We start from the raw sequence: 22228 nt of genomic DNA on the forward strand, positions 1-22228 counted from the left end.
AGGCCTGTTTGTCCGTCTGTGTGTCAAGCCCGGCTGTTGCCCTGGCCTCTCACCTAATGTCAAGAGCCCTTTAGTGATTTTAAAGAACTTGAACCAAAACAATGGCTGACTTTGTGGAACTATCATTTTACGGTGGTACATGACAAGCTTTAAAGGTCACGCTGCTTCAGTGTTTAGCTCTCAAAATGTTCTCTTGTCAAGACGAGTAAGCCTCAACCCGTTGAGATGAAATGTCCAATAGGTTGCACATTATATTACACAATTATTGCAATATTAACATGTACCGTATACATATCACAAAAGACTGACTTGAACTACAAGAAGATGTTTCCATGCACTTTGCTTTCACGCTCAGTGTAAATGCTTGTATTTACTGCATATCAAAATAGTAAACAACATTATTATGCTCATTATGTAGTTTCTCCTCCCAAATATCATACAGCAGATCCATTCTGCTCTAAATCCTCCTATACTCTCAATGTTGCACTATATCTTGTTCCAACACAGCCAATGCTAAAGGACATGAGAATGAAAGTGTCACTTCACAGTGAAAGAGTAAACAGGGCCTCTCGTCCAGCCACAGGGTGGGATTACCACAAACTGTTAACGATTGACTACTCTGTGTCCACATTAGAGGCCCTCCGCAGGCGTAGATGGCTCTGTTGCTGACAAGCTATGCTTATGCTGACAAAAGTCCAGATCCACTAATCAGATTTATTTGCTCACTCGCGAACCTTTTAATTTTGTCCCCAGCTTCATCTTCTAATACCTGCTGATTTGCAGAAGGCTGTAATTTATCATCTGTGGCCTGGTGCTGTGATATTTCACTGTCTATCATTTTATCTGTAGGTTTAGAAAGAAGGACCCAAATGCTGTTCAAATAGTCGCCCATTCTCAGTGGGCTTCATTACATAGTACTCATATACTTTGGCGAACAAATCTAAATCGTAAACTCAATTTAAGATTATCAAGGATTCTACTAAGACTTGGGAAAGTCATTTGAAGGTCACATGAAGGAAATGTCACATTTCTTGGCCTTGTCATATTGATAGCAACAGTCTATGTATGCATTAGTTTACTTTCAGACTACCGACAGAGTTTCCTTTAACTAAAAAGCATAAAAAGCTGGATATTGGAAACGACAGGCTCACCTGGAGCAGTGCACTGCAATCCACTGTGACGAGATTATCTTATCCGTCTTGAGCTGAGTTGGCATGTATTCTTCCACTTTAAATGATCCGTGCCTTTCAAAGCCACAGTGTACATAAATAAAGCTGCATGTGAAACCTTATGGCATTGTGCACAGCGTAGTATTATTCTGCGAGCCCTATGATCACGTTATTTATGGCTGACAGATGGCATCAATAGCAGTGTATGTAGCTGAGTTTGCACTTCGTACCTAGGAGTCAGACAGATTGAAATACAAAGCCGTGCGCTGACCGTATGAACTTGTACTGTTTATAAATGAAACCGGCGGCCCTCTCGTGGGTGTTTTCATTCTTTTGTAGTTGTTCATTATTCCGGTTGTTGTAGTACAATGTGCAGCAATTACAAAATGGCATCAATCTGTCCTCAACAAAAATAAATCAAGACTGTTCCAAATCTGGACTTTTATGCTTGAAATACATTACAAATGTTTTTGATTGTAAAATGATATCACTAGATTACTGCATATGGTACAAATTGCTCCTATTGTACTAGGGCACATTTCACTTGCTGTTAATGTAGTAAAACTGTTAACAAAATGTTTTTGTATACGTGTGCAATAATATTTAAGTTATATTCATCATTTCAATTTGAACTGAACCACTAGGATTGATGTTCACATGGCATGTCCACCTTAGAAAGGATGCTGCTTGATCAATCTTCCAGTAACACAGGTTAGCTGATTCAGCGGCTTTTTAAGTGCCGAGATTGTGTGTGAATTATTCACAAAATAATGTTTCACACTGAGTCTATCATAGCTGTGATCAGTTCCCTAACTTTCACAGCAATGTTGTATTTTAGGTGGAGGTATTTTGGCAAAAATATGTGAAGCTATTACATAATTACTGGATTTTAAATGCAAAAGCACATATCACTCGTCACAAAAACTTCAAAGCGGCGACTGACAGGAACATTTCTCCTGTTATATCAACGTGTGAAGAGCCAAGCTTGGCATGACAATTTATGCCGGGGTGGACTGTGTGAGAAGACAGACCATGTGCGGGGACTTGTGGGCCCGTCTGTTCACTTCCTCATTTAACATTTTCTCTGTGTGTCTCTGATACGATCCTCCAGCCCAGCACGCTGCCCCAAGGTACCATCAACATGAACCAGTGCTCTGATGTCATCGACGGCGAGTCCAGGACCGGTCAGAAGAACTCTCTGTGTATCTTGACCCCTGAGAAGGAGCACTTCATACGAGCGGAGTGTAAAGAGATCATCAACGGGTAAGACCTCGTCTATCAGCCCCACAGTATATGCTTTGGCTTCAGGTGGGCAGTCTGGTTTTTGGTGCTCTGTGGTTTAGTCAAAGGAAATAGCTGTGTGCAACCGCTGCTGTTGCCAAAACTGCTCTGCCCCCTGCTGCCTCCTCCGGGCCGTGCTTTTCAGAGAGTTGTAATTCACACTGCAGTGACAGTGCACATTCTTGAACAGTTCTCCCTCGCTGCTGCTCCGACCCTCTTCCCTGTGTCTACAAATTCACATTGGCCAAGACACAGATCTCATTACAAAGAGCTCTAATCTTCATAATTCAGGCGTCTTTTATGCCTCTCCTCCTCTGCTGCTGCTGCACATTCAGTGTGTTTCTGCAGTGCACTCTCCTTCCCTGGCTGTAGCGTACAGTCCACATTACGGCTATTCTTAGGGAGCTGTGACTCACAACACCCACTCTTCGTTATGCTACCTGCTCAATCACTGTACACCCACTCTCCCATCATCTGGCTTCCATGTGTCGGTACCGGGTGATCGCACAACCATATCAGCCCCGACAAGGTTTCCATCAACCGACGATGAAAAAATGACTGCTGGGTGTTTTCAGCTTCTCTTAAAAGTCTTTTGGACTCTATGAAAGGCACCGTGTGTGGGCTGCTGCCATTCGTTTAGAATTACGTCACATGTTCTATCTATGATCGTTGACTGAGCCCTTCATTCTTTACAGTGAAGGAGGTGGGTTGGAATAATATCAAGATAATGCATGAGTGCTTTGTGCTACAGTCACTGTTTCGATTAAATAAATACTTCCCCCGTTAACATTAATATAATGTGTGACGTGCTTAGTACAATTCACTGTTTGTCAAATATAGACTCACTATGTCTTATTTTCCTCGGAGTTCATCATCAATGTTTCATGAGGTTTTACTAGTAAACCTTTCAAGTGAACACTTCAGCCAGACGTTCCAGCCAGGCCGTGTCAACGTGCAGGACACTCCATGACATGAAAGTTTACATTGATCTTGCTTTTAATCAGCTAAATACATTTTTAGGAAATTCTAATTGTGCCAAGCATTAACAGTTATCGTTTAAAATAATAATAATAAATACACATGGTTTTGTCTCATCTGCATTTTAAAGAAATTCCCAATTCATGAAAATTTGTCCTGTTCTGTTCTGCTCATGAAATATCTTCACTTTTTAAGCACACAATCTAATTAAAGGTAATCTATTAAGCCTTAGTAAAATATGAGTGCCAATAAAATACGTCCTTGATTGAAATGCCTTCCTAGGAAATGTTAATTGCCACAAGATTAAGAAAAGCAATTATGAATTACTGTTCACCAAAAAAAGGGCAATAAATGTTCTCATTTCTATGTAAAGAATCCGGCTGTGGTTTGGTTCATTTATGAAAGAGGTTAGTGTTTAATTTACTCTGGTGCTATTACATGAGTCTGGAATTGTAACAGCGCATATTTGTTCAAAGGAGAACCGGTTCATTCTTTCCTACAGAGAACTTTGTCATGTATTGATCCACCTTGGATGCAGTGTTTGTACAGTCTGCGTTCAGGGTGCCAATAACACTTGCACTGTTTCACCATTCGTAGGTGGCAGGAGGCTCTAACTGTGTACCCCAGGACCAACAAGCAGAACCAGAAGAAGAAGCGCAAGGTTGATCCGCCCACTCACCAGGTACTGCATCTGTTCTCAGTAAACCACTTTTATCTTCTTACACTGAACGAGGCAACAGCAGTGAGCAGGCAGACACAGGTGAAGGTCACGCTTTAAGCTTTTGTGATATTCTATTTTGTGTTCTGTATATGATTCATGGTCGGGGATGTATATTGTGGTGTATTTGTACTGATTTCGCCAACAATTATCCATCCAGCTTCTGTCCACCTTCCTACTTAAGGTCATGGGGGCTCGAGCTCAACCTGCCGTAGCTGTACACCATGGAGGAGTCCATCACCGGGCAGACACAGAGATGCATACATAGAACCTCATCCACACCTGCAGGCAGTTTTTATCGCCAATTAAACGCATATTTTTGGACCATATAGGAGAAACTCACCCACACACAGGGAGAACATGCACACGCTACACAAAAAGGCTCCCCAACCCAAACTGGGGATATTCTCACTGATCACAACAGGTACCTGGGGAGTATAATAGTCTGCATATCAAATTTTGAATTACATCCAATATTAGCTGAAATGTTTCAAATGGCCCATACTGAGCTTCTCCTGACAAGGTGGTTATGACCCCACATCTACTCTGCTTTAGATGGTGAACGGTATTCAACATCCCCGCTCGGTGCTCTAGAACAACAGTAAGAATATAATGTAGTGAAGGATGACCTCTGCTGTGGTAACAGGCAGTATGGAGGCTTTTCATTCCTCTCTACGTAGAGCAACTTTTGTTCTCCTCACTGATGGTGGGAAATTGATGTTGTTTTTCTGCCAGCCACATGCTCAGGAGTTTATACGATCTATATTTGTACTCTTCAGTCACACGATGTGTCAGTGTTTGTAGACGGTACGTCCACTCCAGTTGACTTACTTCAGATCAAGACATCGAACATTTGACCGTTGTGATTTGCAAGGTTTAGGTCGGGTAAAGACAACACTCTGAAGAAACATCTAATGTGATAGAGGCGAAACAATCTCACAAGGTATTCAATGTAACTGAGCTGTGAACATATTCCTGAACAAACAATCCATGGTGACGATGACCGCTGCCTGCTATCACAGCATTCAGCAGGAACTCTCAGCGAAGTGTCCCTGATCTTCTTGCATGTAGATTTGCCACTGCAGCCGGTTTCCTTGTCGTGTCTCACAGCTGCTGTCTCACCTGTCAGGCTTTTCTTGCCTGTGCGGTTAATAACCTTGCGGGCCTCATCAAAGCAGTCATTTTTTCTGAAGAGGGTCACAGTCAGGATCTTGCACATATTTTCTGACGTTGCTCGTAACAGCCCTGGGCCCTTGCTGTCTTAATGCGACGTACATTAATATTTGTAAGCCTATGAATGCAAACTTTGGGACTCTGCCACTAAACCCTGCCAGTGCTGCTAATTAGCTGCATTCACTGCTTTTGTAGAGGGTTAGGGCCAGCAAGAGAATTCTGATTTTCAGAATAATAAGGTACCTTGAATAAACAGAAGGCACTGAGGAAAATGGATCAGATGATGTTGAGGGTCTACACACTGCAAAGTTGCTTATCCTAAGAGTAAGGTGAGCAAACTATTAAGCTATTCGTGTAACATCCTTCATACAGGCGACGTCCGTCCTGAATTCATACCGATGAGCATGTGGTGACGAAGCCACTTAAATAAGGGATGAATCTTCCAAGACATGACCGAGTCCAGCTGACTAATTCAATGGCTTTGAGATGAGTACTTTATCTTAGTAAGTCAGCGGTGTTTGTGTAAAACAATACTACTTCTCGTGTAGTTGTAGCCATATGATATCATCTCCTAAAATAACTGCAGTGGTCAAGGCCCGGCCATATAATTAGAGTTGATAATGTGTCAGGGTGATCCTTCCTCCACTGCTTAACTGCTGTCACTTTCTCTCAATGCCTTTTAGGCTGTTCAGTTATTTGGGACAGCAGATTCTCACTGATTAATATCAACTGTTGTCTTATAGTTTACATTTTCCTCACTTTACTGTGCCAGCAACACATTTAGTGCCGGAGGCTGTCCTCCCACTTTTTATATACAGTACTTGAGATATACACATGCTAAAGCACTCTTGTAAATACCTCACCAGTGCGCTGTGTTTGCCTTATGGGTAGAGTCCTCCAATCTAAACACCTGACCTTGTATGCACAGAGAAAAAAAGATTACTGTTTCTACAATTGTAACTGAAAGGAATCTGAATACTTTCCTTGTCTTGTTTGCGCCACAGAAATAAAATGTCTCTAATTTTGTAGCTGTTATATTTCAAAGTTTAGTCTTTATTAAACAAACCAAAACATGTCAAATATTTTCTGTAGAAATAGTGGTCAAGTCATGAATATAGAAAAAGAGACAGGTTTCTGCTTTATTGATTACGATCCACAACACGGAGCAAACGTTGACATCAAAAGGTGTTTTGTGATTGGCAGGGTGGAATACCTGCAAGCCAGGGTTTTTCAGCTGAAGGCATGAATGGACATCCAGTGAGTTCAGCTCGGCCAACCTTTTTATCCTGCATCCCATTTGAATAGAATCCCAATCTTTGAAATCCCATCGCTTGAAAATTACAACTATTATCCAAATCTGTCTGGGTGAAGGGTGAATAAAAAGAACACACTTTTTCCTTCCCGCTCTGGTAGTGGAGGAGTGATTTTTGGCCCGCAGCATGTTTTCTGTTTGTGGTGATCTGAGTAGACTGAATCATAACAATTATTTTTCATGGGTTTGCTTGGAAATCTTTCTCTATCTTATAAAGAATGTTATGCATCTCCTGATCACTGAATGGATTTCTGATTTTGATAAGTGGTCTCACGCTTTTAATTCAGTTTGTAAATTTGAATCAAACAAAAGTGATCTAAGACGCTGTTACCCTTGAAATTGTGTTTCTGTGTAATTCCCTTCTCCAGAATGTCCTTGTGCTGTTTTGTTCTTTGTATCCTCGGTGTTACAGGTGTGTTCACCATGAATGAGCTCTTTGTTCTTTGTCAAGCTGTCCATCTCTTACTCCTGTCCTTGTTTCCTCCTTTTCTCTTCCCACAATTTGTCATTTTACAGAAAATAAAGGCTGCTTTGTTATGGTTTGTTACGCTGATAATGGAATCACATGACACATAAACAATAAAGGTGAAAAGAAAAGCATCAACAATAGAAACAGACCAGTAGTGTAACAGGGCATATCACTGAACAAGAGTCAGTTCATTCTCACTACAGTGCACTGCAACAAATCTAAATCATACCACTCAAATGTGCCCAGTTTCTTTTAAAATACATGTTGTCCCACTTAATATAACACATTTACTTGACTGGGCTACTCAGGCTTCTTTCTACTATACTCCCCTGAAAAGTCTGTTGCATATCTCATTAAAATCATACTTGTGAGGTTTTTGTATTTTTTAGTTTGTCCGGTTGTTTAAACTAGAAACACTTACATTGTGGGGTTGTTTGCCACATATATACCAGATATGCAGATATACCCTGGGAGTAAGCATACCATATAGCACATTTACATTCAGAGGTCAGCATTTAAAACATATTTCCAACATCTGTGTTCTAATGTTTATATTAAAGTGTTTTATTCTTTCTCAAACTCTTACCTTCTCATCTTCCTTATTGTAGTCTCTCTGTGACCTTACCTCCCATCATGTCCTTCCCTCTGCCAATCCGCTCCTTCCAACCCGAACCATTACTCAGGAGCCGGGTCCTGCCAAGGTAACCGTGACCAGCAGCAGCAGTGGAGGCAGCATCCCATGCCTGTCCAGCAGTATTGCCAGTGCCGAGCGCGTCCCGATGAGTCGGGCCTCGCTGTGGCAGGAGGAGAGCCGCTGGAGCAGGGCCACCATCCCCTGCAGCCGCAGTGCCTCCTGTATCAGCCAGCTGAGCCAGAGCCAACCGGAGTCCAGTGTCACTACTCAAGATGGTGAGGACCAAGATGAGGGCAAATCCTCAAACGTGCTGTATGTAAGGCCCACGTTAGTGATGGACATCTGTGCAACTTTAGGAATGTGCACTAGTCTTGGTAGCCTGGAGGTTAGAGAAGTGAGCAGGTTCAGATCCTGACAGGTTACAATCTACATCTCACTATTCTGATAGTTCTACCGAACTAGTAGTAGAACTCATAATCATTGCTGTGTTTAATCAAGCTTTGTACATCACTGTGTCTTACTTCTTCAGATGGCGGCACTGTGAGCACCGGACGTAAAGTACGAGTGGAGAGTGGTTACTTCTCCTTGGAGAAGACCAAGTCTGAGCCTTCTCCAAATTCAGCTCTTCACTCCCAGCCACCCCAGCCACCCCAGCATCTGCCCCTGTCCTCTTCAGCATCATCCTCCTCTTTAGGAGCTCCCAGTTCCAGGTACACCTCCGAATCAGAGCCCCAAACCTCCCCTCATCAACCCTGTCAAGACCCCCTTCCTTCTCCAGGTTCACTTGTTTCCCCAAGCTACTCCACCATCAGCTCCTCCCAGAGCTCGCTGGATTCTGATCCTAGCGGAGCGACACCCACCTGGGAGGCGCACAGTGTTGGTGGAGGGAGCTCTAGTAGCGTGAGTGGTGGAGGAGGCAGAGTTGGCAGGTCTGGCAGGGAGTATGCAGCGTTGTCAGATGTGCCAAGAGCTCGGAGGCTGACCTACCGGGAAGCCTTCCGATCAGACAAAAAGCGTCAGGAGCTGAGAACGCGAACACGGAGTCCAGGGAGGGAGGAGGTGGCTCGGCTGTTTGGGGAGGAGCGCAGGTGAGGCTCAGTGTCATGCTCAGCACTTTGCATCAAATGTTAAGTTTCTTTCAGCTGCTTGTTAAAGAAGAGCATTGAAAACATGATGCATAATTAATTTTAATAACGGAAACAGCTTATGTAATAATCATTAATGAGCCACTGGTTGTTAGTTCTCAGCATAGCTTGAAATCCTGTAGATGGCATCTGTAAGGTTATTACTGGAGTCCCATGCCTTGCCGAAAGCACTCAGCATTTTAGTTGTTTTAGCACCCCCTGGTGGCTGTTATCTTTAAGGCATCCTCTGTTACTGCTGCCTTCCCCAGCTTACCAGTGGTTTACCATTAATGATTTAGGATTATCTAAATGCATGTGGTACTTTGTTTTCTGCTGCTCTCTACCTTTTGCTCTAGCCACCTTGCTAGTTTGTTTTGTTGTTTCACTCTTTTCCAGGGGCTTCTGAACAGAGCTTTATCTCAACCCACCCCTCCACCCCTGTCCCAATGCTGTTCCCTGCTGGTCACCGCTGATTCCTGCTTTCTATCATTTCATCTCTGCACTGCCTGGGAGCTCAAACATGCACTGTTTATCCGTGAATAATTGAACCTGTATACCATGTGCTCACTCAAACATACCGATGGACGTTCGTACCTCCAGTTTTGGTTTTTCTGCTTTGGCCACTCCTCATTTCTCAATTATCTCCTCGTTAATCAGTGCAGTGTCTTAAGGTAACGCCAAACTGTTACCATTGCTTTTACTCCTATGTGTTTAATCCGCCATCATGATTTCTTCTTAAGTTTATCTCTCATCATGTAACACTGCTCCTTACCTTTGGTTGTATTTCTGGATGAGTCTCTTTGGGGATGTCAGTTTTATTTGATGTTTAATTTGAAAATGCTTTAAGATGATTTTTCCAGAAGTTTCTTAAACCTGCTTAAGTTTCCCTTCATATCATGCTTTGATTTTGTAATACTCTTGCAGTATTTTGAGATTTTGAGCGATATGATTCTGCTTTCAATGACGAGTATTTTGGCATGATGAAAAGCTTTTTTCTGCATTTACCACTATAGCGACACAAGACTTTGTTTATAAAAACTGTAGTGTTTATTGTTTAAAAAAGAAAGGTGGGGTCTTCCTTGTCTTGTAGACGATCTCAAATCATCGGCCGATTTGAGGAAGGTCAACATGCTGAGCGTATGGACACAAGTGACACCACTGAGCCCTCAGCTGACTCCATACTGAGACAAGGGCGCAGTGAGAGACGCCATCTAGCTAACAAACATGTAGGCTGCTCTCTTTATTATTTCTGAGCACTTTAAACCCAACAGACTGAACGGAATTCAAGTAATTTCCTGTTAATTTTGCATCTGTAGGAGATGTCACTGGATTCAGTAAAGGACCGGTCAGTCCCTGACGTGTCCAGCTCGAGTTTTGCCAACTTAAGAAGAGCCAAGTCTCTGGACCGCAGAGTCACAGAGTCCTCGATGACGGTGAGTGCTGACGGAGTCTCGGAGGTGTAGAATGACTCTAACTTGTTAGAAGTCATTGTGGTGTCTCCGAAAGGAAAATAACATCTTTCTATTCAAGGAACATTCCTGTGCATATTGAAAAGGTTCATTTTGTTGTTTCAAATTTATTTTTTCTCATCAATTGGGTTTGATCATTTTCTGTGATAGAATACCCTATCACCCCCCCACCCCCACCCCCACCCCCCAAAAAAAATGTTTATGAAGCATAAAAATAAATGCCATAAAAGCCCAGTTTAACATGACAACATAGTCTTAACTCATTAACACCTAGGTAACCTACACTGGCACTGCCAGTTGCAACTTGAGTGCCTTCATATGAGGCCGTCCGTTTAAAGACCGACCACCAATAAAATGCATCATAATCTGCAGAAATGCATGTTGGTAAAGTTAATCTCAGATTGCATGTAACTCTAAAAAGAGAATGTTGCTCATAATCATAAAGGGATTAAAACTTGAATTAGGGTTTGAATTTGAGACATGATATGATAGTGATCTGTTATGTTTGTGTAATGTGCCCTGTTCAGAAGAACCAAAGTGTGTGCTGTAAGTTGCTTCATTTATTTCAGATGCATACATGATCACAAGGGCGATGCTTAAAGTTGAACACAACCTCCATCATTACTGAATACTTCAGGTTACTCAAGGTTATGTGGGTATCTTCCGGAGGTCTGACTCCTTGCAGTCTGATATGAAGGCCGTTCAGTCAGCGTGTTCCTCGTCTCTCAGTTCAAACTGCAGCTGCCAAAACCCCCACCCACTTAAACACACCCGTACACATGTACACACCACTGCCGCCACCGCTACTGGCCAATATAAATAGCCGGCACAGAAGCAGCCTCAGTCGTGTGCATGTCCCAGGGACAGAAGCAAGACACAGATTGTCAACATATGCGGTGAAGGCAGTTAGCCCTCAGAATGACTCTCTGCCAGACGGTGACACCACACCTGATGAAGCTCAACAAAAACAAGGTATTGATGAGTGAGCGGGCGCCAGCTTTTGGGGCACCGGTTTGCTTTGGGGTCTATAAACAGACTTGAGCTTGGTTTCTATGTGCAGCAGTTTGTGTTTCACGGGGAGAGTCCGGCTCCCGCCAGTAAGTCTCTGCTGAAGCTGGAGCGACATATCGGTACCGACACTAGTTAAGAAGCTGGTTACCTGAATGTAAACAAATACCTGTAAATGCAAGATGTTGGTTATATTTAAAATTATGGAGAAATAATCACCCACTGATGAAGTTGGTACAAAATGTTTTAAGAAAAATACAATTCAAGGATTTTTTCATTCCTTTATCCATAAAAGTAATGTAAAGGTTTGTCGGAGGCTGTATGACGACGTTTTCTGTCTCAAATGCAGCCGGACCTGCTGAACTTCAAGAAAGGATGGATGACAAAGTTATACGAAGATGGAGTGGTAATCTATTTTACAATTTCTGTTTTCACTGATGTTTTTCTCTCCAGTATGGAATACTATTTGTATAATTAGTGAAATTCACTCCATGTTTTTTGTTTTTTTATCCTTTAGTGGAAGAAACACTGGTTTGTCCTCACAGACCAGAGTTTAAGGTACTACAAGGACTCAATAGCTGAGGAGGTAAGATATAAAACGGAGTGTTTCAATTCACTGGAAATGTCATTAATAGGCCATTATAAAGGAATAATTCTATATATTTTGTAAGGCTTCTGAAATGGATGGCGAGATTGACCTTTCCACATGTTATGATGTCAAAGAGTTCCCGGTCCAGAGGAATTATGGCTTTCAAATCATGGTGAGTGCTGATTCTCTGTCGTCAATAATCATCTGTCACCCGTAAGACTGACACTTATTGTCTGCACAGTTTAGCTCCACTGTCTTCTGCTAATCTAAAAACAGCCCCAGATACCACGCGGTGCAACTTTAGGTATCAGTTCTTGCCGTTTCTCTTTTTGAACTGATTATTTGTCTGTCATGAGGGATGTCACTTGACTTGTCATCTCTCTGTATGAGGCTGACATCATACTGGCCTAAATATGCCGGCAGCGCTCGTGTCCTGCAGCATGTGGCCTTCATCCTTCACGACATGTTTTTCTAACCTCTTGCATTCAAATGCACTGCCCTTACCCACGTTCTGCCAATGCCACTCACCGTAGCCCATGAAAAATACATACGTGTGTTTCCATGTCTGAGAGGCGTTGCATGAATGAACCAGACATGCCAGTATTCATATAATCACTTAATCCTCCCGTCACTAAACACTTTTAGCACTCCTACGTCGCTGCATGCAGTACACTCTGAGGCCAGTGAGGCTTTTGTTTCTGCTACATATAGATGTAAGCTCCAGGCACTAATCCCGTGAGAACTAAAGGTCATTTCTTTTGTTTACGGTCCCGGATATTTTCTACAGGAAGTCAGAAATAGAGTAGTCGAGAGGATCGTTGTCTCTTTGGCTGAGAACAACACGGGTTTGGTGTCGAGAAATTAATAACTCCAGTATTTATATCTGCTCACTGCACACCATGCTTCACACTGGAAGGGGTTGTTGTTGTTCGCTCCATTGCCCTACAGGATTGAACTTCATTTTCAATCCAGATTCTTGGAATGAAGTACTCGACTTCTAAAGACCCGTTATTGTGCCTTTAAATAAATCAGAAAACGGTGCGTTTGTGGATGTCACCTCACTGCCACTAGAAGGCTCTGCAGAGGAAAGAAACAAACCTTACTTTATTAATCAGCCTGGGGAAGCTACGTCTCTGCATTTAACCCATTCCTGCTTTTACTGTATTTGATTGATAGAAATGTTTTATTGTGAAGGAGGCTTTAGTTTACACTGCATTCTTTAGAATTGCCAGTTTGAGCTTGCATGCTTACACAAGTCTTTTTCCTATTCAGTTTTTGCAGTTGCTATCGATCCCATACACATTTACAGCAGCAGCTGTCTGCACACACCTCCTTTTATACATCAAACAACGTTTGTGACGACACAGTTTTTGTAAAACCTTTTTTCAGGACTATTAGAAAAGGCACAGCACACATTTAAGAAAAACGGTCAGAACTGGGTGATGGTTGCTCTTTGCTTGCAGTGAATAGATTGTCCAAAGCCTCTCGTCTGAATCGTGAACAAAACTTGTATTGTCGTTGCCTGTCCATGTCTGTATATTGGTTTTCACGCTATAATCCATTGTCAAAAAGCTATTTGGATCTAAACGTTCTCCAGACCTGTCAGACATTTATATGATCTGTCTGTTTATAGTGTAAAGATGGAGCCTGCACCCTGTCAGCCATGACCTCTGGAATCCGTCGCAATTGGATTCAGGCCATTATGAAGAATGTGCGGCCGACTATCGCCCCAGACGTCACCCGGTAATACCCGGCGAGGATTAGCACCTGCCAGTGGCAGATAGAACAATGGCTTTTCTCACTTTGTTTATCTTAATGCCCGTCTCCTCCTCACCTTTTCTTTCCCTCTTTCTCTTCCCTTTCACCCGGTATTTTTCAACCTGCTTCCAGGAAAAACATCTCTCTGAAACTATCCGTTCTGAAGCCCAGGTTGGAGTGCTTGTGTGTGTGTGTGTGTTGAATACCCCTCCTTCTCGAACAGTGATGTAATTGCTCAGCAATGTCAGGCCCAGCGTGTTTGTCGTCCTCCCATATGTCATGTGAATATTGAGTAATGTCTCCCTGTTAAGTTATGCTACTGTGGAGCCACACATCAGCGTCCTAGAATAATCTGCCCAGCAGCACACGACTGTTAATCATCCTAGTTTTCTGACTGTCCATTCAGTAACTTACTCAAGGTTAACAAAGTCATGATAGGAGAAATACTTTCCTGATCAGGTCGAAGAGCTGAGATATAATTCTCCTTTTTTAACATGACAGAAATGCACCTTAGGGAATTGCAGCTGCCTACACTTTTATTTTAATCATTTTTAAGATCCCTATCACTTGTCACATGTGATACTTTTTAGAAACCGACTTCTGTTACTCGAGTCACAGACCTTAATCTGGCAGTTTGTCTCTTACACAGTAGTATGTGTGGTATCATTGGTATTTCTGCACAGACGCCTCTTGTCCATTCTTTCACACTGTCCCTTCCTCTCTGCCCGACCCACCCACGCCCTCCCTATGCTTCCTGACGTGCCCGTGCAACATGTTAAAAATGGATTTTTCTGTCTGTCTGGTCACCCTTGCCCTTTTACTGCCAGCATGATGAGCAGTTTATTGCCAACACATTCTTAACATTAAGCTATTGTGTGATTTCTGCTTTAACACAGTAGCTAATTCTGCTATTGGGCGGGATTACCTGAGACCATGAGTGGAGCTGAAAAGCTGCTTTCAGCCTCACAGTGTCCTTATAAATGTTTTGATGTTATTGCTGGGATTTGAATTAATTCCATTAATGTTTGCTATGTTTTTAAAATCAGGGTATCTGCTGGTCTTGAGTCTGGGCGAGCTCTAAATAGTTGATGGGAAATATTATTTGTGTCTGATTGTGGAGTGTGACGAGCTAAAAACTTTGATAAGTCCCCTATTGGTTGTTTTTAATTCACTTTGAAAGTATTTTCCTTCCTAATGTGCATTTGTGATATTACAATATTTGAACACTGAATCAGCAGGGCATCGTTAGTAAAACTGAGGATTTTTAGTAAACACCATTACACATCAATTTGAATCATTCGCCTATTTTATATATACTGTCTCTCCAAACGTAGTTTGCTCTAATTTAATAATAAAATAATTCACCTTCATAGTTATAGGCTGCAAAAGACTGCAGTCAAACCCTGTAATGACAATGTAGTTTACCACCATAGCCTTTCTTCAGTATGAATGTGATTGATGAGAAATTGCCTGGAGTGGAATCAAACAGGTTTTTCAAAGTCTTGGTACAATTCATGGACCCTGCAGAAACCCTGGAAAAGCTCAGTGACTTGAAGCTGCATAACATGAAATGTTTTTGTGTCCTTGTTTTGTCCTGTAAAGTCTTGTGTCAACGCTTGTAAGAAATGTATAGTGAGTCTCGTTTATACACCATTATTTATGATTAATATGGATGTGCTGTGTTTTTCTTGATTCAGATCCCTCCCTGATGAGACGATTAAGAGCCATGTGATGTTGGAGCCGTGTTCTTCACCCGCCTCTGAGTCGAGCCCCAGTACAGAGGCCCCAAAGTCCGATTCCATCAGACAGCCGCCTGGAAACAACGCCTCTGTACCGCCGTCTGAGCCGCGGAAAAGTCGAGTCCGCGAGCGCCGGCGAGAGGGCCGCTCGAAGACTTACGACTGGACTGAGTTCAAAATGGAAAAGACGCAAAAACCTGTGAAAGAGCGAGCAGACACCGTCGACCTCAGTTCGTCCTTCTCTACAACTTCCTCCTACTGCTCCCCCTCATCGTCACCCTCCTCTCTAGCGTCTTCTCCGGTCTCTACCTCCTCTCTCCAAACCTCGTCTGTATCAGGTGCCAACCCGCCTTCTATAGCTGAAGAAACGGAAAAGGAAAATGTTCGGAAAAGCACCCATCCTCAAAGCACAACTAGTGCAGCTCACGCGCCAAATACTGTGACTGTTACCATTATTTCAACGCTGAATGCTACGTCACCAGTACAGTCGTCCACGTCCGACAGCCAAGAACAAGGAAAGATGGAAGTGGACCACCCTGCTGCTTTGTGTTCAGAGAAAGACGACAAAAAGGACAACAGAACCTCAGACGTCCGGGAGGAGATAGAGCAGCGATGGCATCAGGTGGAAACAACGCCGTTAAGAGAGGAGAAGCAAGTGCCCATCGCCACCGCTTCAGCAAACTCCAGTAACTCGGAGCGATTGCCTCCTCATGAGCTGGCTGCACTGTTGGATAAGGAGGTCTGTTTGTTTTACACATGGTCGTCTTTAGACTCTCGATATTTGAAAATGACATCATGTTCAAAATATTTCAGACTTGAGTCACCGATTTTTTTAACTTTAAATGGCGTACACATTATTTGTGAAATATTTGAGTGTAATTTATTAAATAAAGACGATAAAAACAGCAAATTAAACAGCTGTTAATGTCAACCTCCTAAAATATCTATAATCATGACCAATCATCATATGTGAATATTAGACTCTGGAAGATGACCCCACGTTTGCAGACATATTCCCAAACATGTCTTATGTTTAATATTCAAGCCATTTTTGTTTCTGATCAACTTCAAGTTGCAAGAAAGCTCGCCAAAGTGGTATTTATGGAAATTGCGGCGATGCTCAATCAAAAATATCGATCTTAACAAATGTCTAGCGGTATCAGAATATCTTGTAACATTAATTTTTTTATTTCCCCCATATTGCTCAGTTGGGACAGAAACAGAAGGAACTGGACCGATTACAGAAGCAGAACAACCTTTTGAAAGAACAACTGGAGGACGCGCTCGGTAGAGAACACAGTGCCAGGGAAGGCTATGTTCTACAGGTACAACACACTGTCATCTTTTGGCTTCTGCTTTATAGTCGACTCTATGGACAGATATTGTTAAGCTATTTCTATAAAGAAATCTCGACCTACAGCATTATTAAGGTTTGTAAGAAATTATACATACACACAATGTTATGTACGCCATGTTTGGATATTGGATTGAACTTAATAGTGTGCCACTGTAACTTTTAAACATTCTACTAACGGGTGCGGGTGCTTATTCTCTCAGACTTAAAAGCATGATTGCGGTGTCCTTAGCATGTGTTTTTACTAATTTTTGACGGAGTTTCACATCTCCTGGGAAAATAACTGATTTGATCTTTGTTGCTTAAGGTAAGAAACATGATCAAAAAGCCTTGCGCTGTGCTTTTTCTTGCTGTTTGCGTGTGTGTCCCTTCACCAGCTTGATTTCTGTATGCTCTGTGTTTAGAACTGCATGCTTTAACCAGTGTTTTTTTTACATTGTGCAGTTTTAAGTCTTACCATACTTTTAAAAAATGGCCACCATTTAAATTCTTCATTTTGTTTTGGATGGTTGGGTTAAGGTTTTGGTTTCCAAGTGACCTCTGAAAAAGCACAGTGGAAGCTTGGTGGACACGTCCAAAGAGCATTGATTACAAGAAAGGACAAAACTTATTTTCCTGGTAATATCCGAGATGTGGTTCTCCATGTGTGGTTGGAGAATAAAGTGATATCATTAATAAAACTGTCTCATCAATCTTTTTCAAGAGTGCACCACCTCCTTCCTCTTCACCCCAAAAAGTGCCGTTCCAACACTTGCACAGGCTGACTCAAGATTTGCAAAGCGAACTGGAGTCTCAGAAGCGGAAACAGGACATTGCTCAGCACCAGATCCGGACCTTAAAGAGAAGCTACACTGAAGCTAAAGACGCTGCAGATCGGCATGACTGTGACATTCAGGCTCTGCAGGATAAACTCGCATCTGCATTGGCTGAAATCCTCGCCAGCGAACAGGCAGTGGCCCGAATGCGAAATGAACTTAAGTTAGAGCAAGACCGTTCAAAAGAGCAAGAGGAGGAATACGGCCGTGGTGAGGCCACTCTGCGGGCCCAGCTGAGAGACAGTGAAGACAGACTCCGTGAAGTAGAGGCCAACCTATTAGAGAGAAACCAGGCCCTTAGACACCTGGAGCACCAGCAGGCTCTGCAACGTGACCACATGAGAGAAATACAAAGGTTGCAGGAGAAACTCCAAGAAGTGACTGCCCGACTAAGTGCCACAGAGGAGGGCCAGGCATTGAAGGAGGAACGCCTGAGGAAGGAGCAGAGTAGCATGCAAGAAAGTCATGAGAGGGAGCGGCAGACTCTGTGCAGGAGATTAGCTGAGGCTGAAGCTGCACGGAAGGAAATGGAGGACAAGCTGTTGGAGGCCGAGCAGCAGGTGGAGGCCTTGTTAAGAGGGAGGCGGGCCTCGGGAGGTAAAGAAAGCAGGGAGGAAATGCTGAAGTTGCAAGAGGAGCTGGCCCAAAAGTCTGGCGTGATTGATTCGTTGAGGGAGAGCGTGCGTAGGCTTGAGGAAGAGAAAAGTCATCTGACCTGCCGCTGTCAGGAGCTTCTCAATCAGATTGCTGAAGCAGATCGCGAGGTGAATAAGCTCCGCAATCGCCTGGAAACAGAAGAATCTGATTACTACACTCTGGAGCACTCGTATGAAAGGGCGACGCAGGAGTTTCAGAAAATGAGCCAGTTCCTTAGAGAGAAAGAAGAGGAGATCCGGCAAACTAAAGAAATGTATGAGAGGCTGATGGAACGCAAGGAAGAAGACCTGAAAGAGGCCCTTGTAAAAATGACTGCACTCGGCAACAGCTTAGAGGAAACTGAACAGAAGTTGCAGGCTAAGGAAGAACTTCTTTGTCAAATGAGTCAAAGCCTCCTGGATAAGGTTGAGCCATGTTCTGCTGAAATGGATCTGCAAGCGAAGCTGGTGGTCGCAGAAGACCGCATTGCAGAGTTGGAGCAGCACCTCGATGCCCTGAAGCTCGGCTATGCTGATCTACGAATGGAAAGGCAACACCTTCCAGAGCAGAACAAGAAGGGACGAGCGAAGCTGTCCTCCTCCATGTCAACACATTCTGCACTTTCTTTTGTTGATAAATCCACAGCAGAGGATTTCCCAGATGATAAAGAATCTCAAGCTAAGAGACCAAAAATACGTTTTTCCAGTATCCAGTGCCAAAAGTACATGAGTTTTGAAAGCGTGGACACCAGCCGTGTAGGCAGTGCCTTTGCAGATGTAGGACAAATAGTAAACCAGGATCTAAGTGAGGATGTCCAAGTAACAGAAGATGTCCGCTCTGATATTGTATTCCAACATACTAGTGACCCAGAGAAGTTCATCTCCATCATACATGCCCTAGAAACTAAACTGCTCGCCACCGAGGACAAGCTGAAATGCCTCACACAGAATCTAGAAGTTCAGCAATCAACACAGGCAGAAGAAATGGCCCAGGTGGAGCTAAGGATGATGGAGAGAAAGTCTTTTCCAGACAAAGAAATTAGTGGGGAAAGTGTGATAGATAATAGTGCTGCCATCAAGCATTACAGCAACGCTCTGGTGTGTGTGGAAAACAGTCGGGAGAAAGTCAAAGCTATTCTCAGTGGCTCTCATGACACCACTGATTCTCAGCTGCACTCCTTGTCAGAGATAGAGAGTGATTTGTTCAATGCATCTCTGTACATCCGTCAAGGACAGAAGACGGAAGAGCAGTCGTCTGCTGTCCATCTGCAGCAAACCCCTGAATCTATAGACCAAGAGGCTTTGCATCTCTTTGCAAAAACTTTGTCTTTTGAGGCAGTCGTTTTGAATAAGATGTCTTTGTTAATTCAGACTTCAAAGTCTGACCTCTTGCAAACTCTTGCCGAGGTATGGGAAGAAATAGAGCAGGTTAAAAGGAGTGACAAAGATTGCTTAGCTATAGTTTATGCTGACGTGTTGACCAGGAAGTTGATGTTGGAGAGTGCATTTTGGAAAGAACTGGAGAAAGCTGAAACAGCTGTGGCAAAATCCAAAGAGAGCAGCCAATCGGCTGATGTAGATATTGACGCAACAGTTGTCTTTAACACAGTTATTAAAGCAGAATTAGCCTATTCGATTCAAAACCTCAAACTTTGCTATGAAGAAAAATTCAAAGTACTTAAAAGGGAGTTGAGCGAAGCCCATAATAACCTGTATCAAAGGGAAAAGGCTTTGAAAACAATTATTGATGCTTCCAAAAGGCCCGAATTGAAAAGTGTAATCAAAGAGGTGAAAAATAACTTTGGCTTCAGCAAACAAAAGCTGGCTGACATTCGTCCCCCTGAACTTGCTCCGTACATGGAGCAGATTGAAACAGAGGAAGCTAAAGACTTGGCAGAGGAAATTGTAGACCGACACTTGGCTGGCGAAATGCCCTCTTGTGGTGTGGACTCGGTCGAATCGTTGAAAAATGCTCATGATCACCTGGCTAATGAGCTTCAGAGACAAGCGGCGATCCTTCACAAGTACGCTCAAGAGATAGAAAGTGGTGGAAACCCTCCTGGACTGGTGAAAATGATCCATGCTCTTTTAGGGAACCAAACCGCCCAGAGCTTCACGGGTACCTCTCTTTGTATGCGTGAAGCTCTAATCCAGGCCCAGGTGGCGTATGTGGCGTGCAGGCTGCGGGCCATGCATGAACAAGACCTGGGCTGGTGCAAACAGACCAGTCAGGACATGGACGCTCTAGTGCAGCAGCACGCCCGCAACGTCACGGCAATCCGAGGAAAATACGAAGCGTCTTTACAAGAGGAACGCCTGAGCTTCACTCAAACAGTCGCCAATCTCCAGAAGGAGAATCAAACGCTCAAGAGCGAGATCAGCAAGCGTGTGAACCAGCTCACCCAGCAGCAGGAACAAAAGGCTCTCCTGGAAAAACAATTCCAGAAGGAGACCAAAGATCTGAAGCAGAGGCTGGAAAAAGAGCTCAGCCAGGCAGAAGGCCGCGCCTCAACAGAGATGGCGCTGGTGGAAACGGCGGCCGACAGTCAGCTGAAGGTAGAAGTGTTGCTGGTGGACATGGACACCATGGAGGAGCAGCACGAGAGTCACGTCAGGAAACTGCAGGAGCAGTTTGAGCAGAGGATCTGCGAGCTGCAGCATCTGCACAAAGAGGAGATTGAAAAATTACATTCTCGCTATGTGGAAAATATTCAGAGTGTCATCGATCACCGGGCGGACAAAGAGAGCCCTGAGAGTCCACACTCGCCTCCCACACCAATGGAAGAGGAGGAGCAGGGGAAGGGGGTTGAGACGCCGACCACGCCGGAGGTGGACTCCATGGTGGTTCTGAAGGACCGGATTCAGGAGCTGGAGACTCAGATGAATAACATGCGAGACGAACTGGAGAACAAGCATCTTGAAGGGGATGTGGCCAGCCTGAGAGAGAAATACCAGAGAGACTTTGAAAGTCTGAAGGTTTTTGCTCTTTCATTTCCCTTTATTAAAACCTTGATTGGAAGGAGTTAGAGTTGAATAACCACGTAGATAAAAATCTCTTTGTTTCTGGTTCCTACACGTATTACTGATCATGTGGATTGGGAAATGGTGTGACTGACATTTGTGTTGACATTGAGAAACCTAAAGTTTTCAGTGCTAACTATAGCAGAGCTGTGAAGGAAGTCCAGAAATGTCTTTGTATTGTTGCCTCACATAACGCGTAACTTCTGGTATTGATGCTAAGTACACATTTTATTTTTCACCATGAAGATGACGTCATTCGTCGGTCGGTCTGCCACTGTGCTCCCGATCTCGTATTTTCAAATTGGGGATTGCAGAAATTCTTTGATCAGCGGGTTTCAATGCATTGAGAGATTCAATCGCTCCTTGATAGTTGGTTTATATTCTTGTTATCGAGCAAAATCTGCTGTGATTTAAATCTCTGCAGCAGTTTCCTCTTCAGTTGGGCATCAGTGAACATACCATTTCCCATCTTCAGTTTCAGAATGTAGTTGTTGATCAGAGTAAGAGTCTATCAGTTAAAATGTGTAGAGTTCCACTACTTAAACTGACTCTGTTACTAACATAGCTGGGCTTTAGATTACAAGATACTTGCATGGCTTCTGTCACTGAATTTGCATGCATGTGAGTGAACTACTAATAGATACTGAATCTTTAGTCACTAGTAGACGTATCCAGATAAATGATGGTGTACTATAGTGTTGATTCTTTCTTACTGTAGGCCACATGTGAACGTGGCTTTGCTGCAATGGAGGAAACGCACCAGAAGGTGATCGAAGACCTCCAGAGGCAGCATCAGAGGGAGATATCCAAGCTGATGGAAGAGCGAGAGAGACTACTGGCTGAGGAGACGGCTGCCACAATCGCTGGTGAACCCACTGTCCCCCGCCACTGTCCCCCGCCACTGTCCCCCGCCACTGTCCCCCGCTACTGTCCCCCGCTACTGTCCCCCTCCACTGTCCCCCGCTACTGTCCCCCGCTACTG

General features: G+C 43.5%; 1 protein-coding gene across 3 annotated transcripts in view; it reads left to right on the forward strand.

Moving 5' to 3' along the window:
• Positions 1 to 22228, forward strand: part of LOC308111113 (myosin phosphatase Rho interacting protein) — a 45085-nt gene that overhangs the window by 17814 nt on the left and 5043 nt on the right. For 2 of the 3 annotated variants that reach the window (XR_013935431.1, XM_080465867.1), the window contains exons 4-16: positions 2281 to 2432; positions 4026 to 4110; positions 7784 to 8009; positions 8264 to 8822; positions 9949 to 10084; positions 10175 to 10291; positions 11685 to 11741; positions 11853 to 11921; positions 12007 to 12096; positions 13558 to 13667; positions 15380 to 16160; positions 16630 to 16746; positions 21965 to 22112. Coding sequence is in view for 2 of the 3 variants with exons in the window: in XM_080465867.1 (XP_080321993.1) it covers positions 2281 to 2432; positions 4026 to 4110; positions 7784 to 8009; positions 8264 to 8822; positions 9949 to 10084; positions 10175 to 10291; positions 11685 to 11741; positions 11853 to 11921; positions 12007 to 12096; positions 13558 to 13667; positions 15380 to 16160; positions 16630 to 16746; positions 21965 to 22112 (2647 nt within the window). In the remaining variant the exon portion in view is untranslated. The remainder of the gene's footprint in view (positions 1 to 2280; positions 2433 to 4025; positions 4111 to 7783; positions 8010 to 8263; positions 8823 to 9948; positions 10085 to 10174; positions 10292 to 11684; positions 11742 to 11852; positions 11922 to 12006; positions 12097 to 13557; positions 13668 to 15379; positions 16161 to 16629; positions 16747 to 21964; positions 22113 to 22228) is intronic. The other variant, XM_080465868.1, reaches the window with a different exon arrangement.

The sequence above is a fragment of the Lipophrys pholis genome (genome assembly GCF_963383615.2).
Source record: "Lipophrys pholis genome assembly, chromosome: 1".
In the NCBI taxonomy this organism is placed as follows: domain Eukaryota; kingdom Metazoa; phylum Chordata; class Actinopteri; order Blenniiformes; family Blenniidae; genus Lipophrys; species Lipophrys pholis.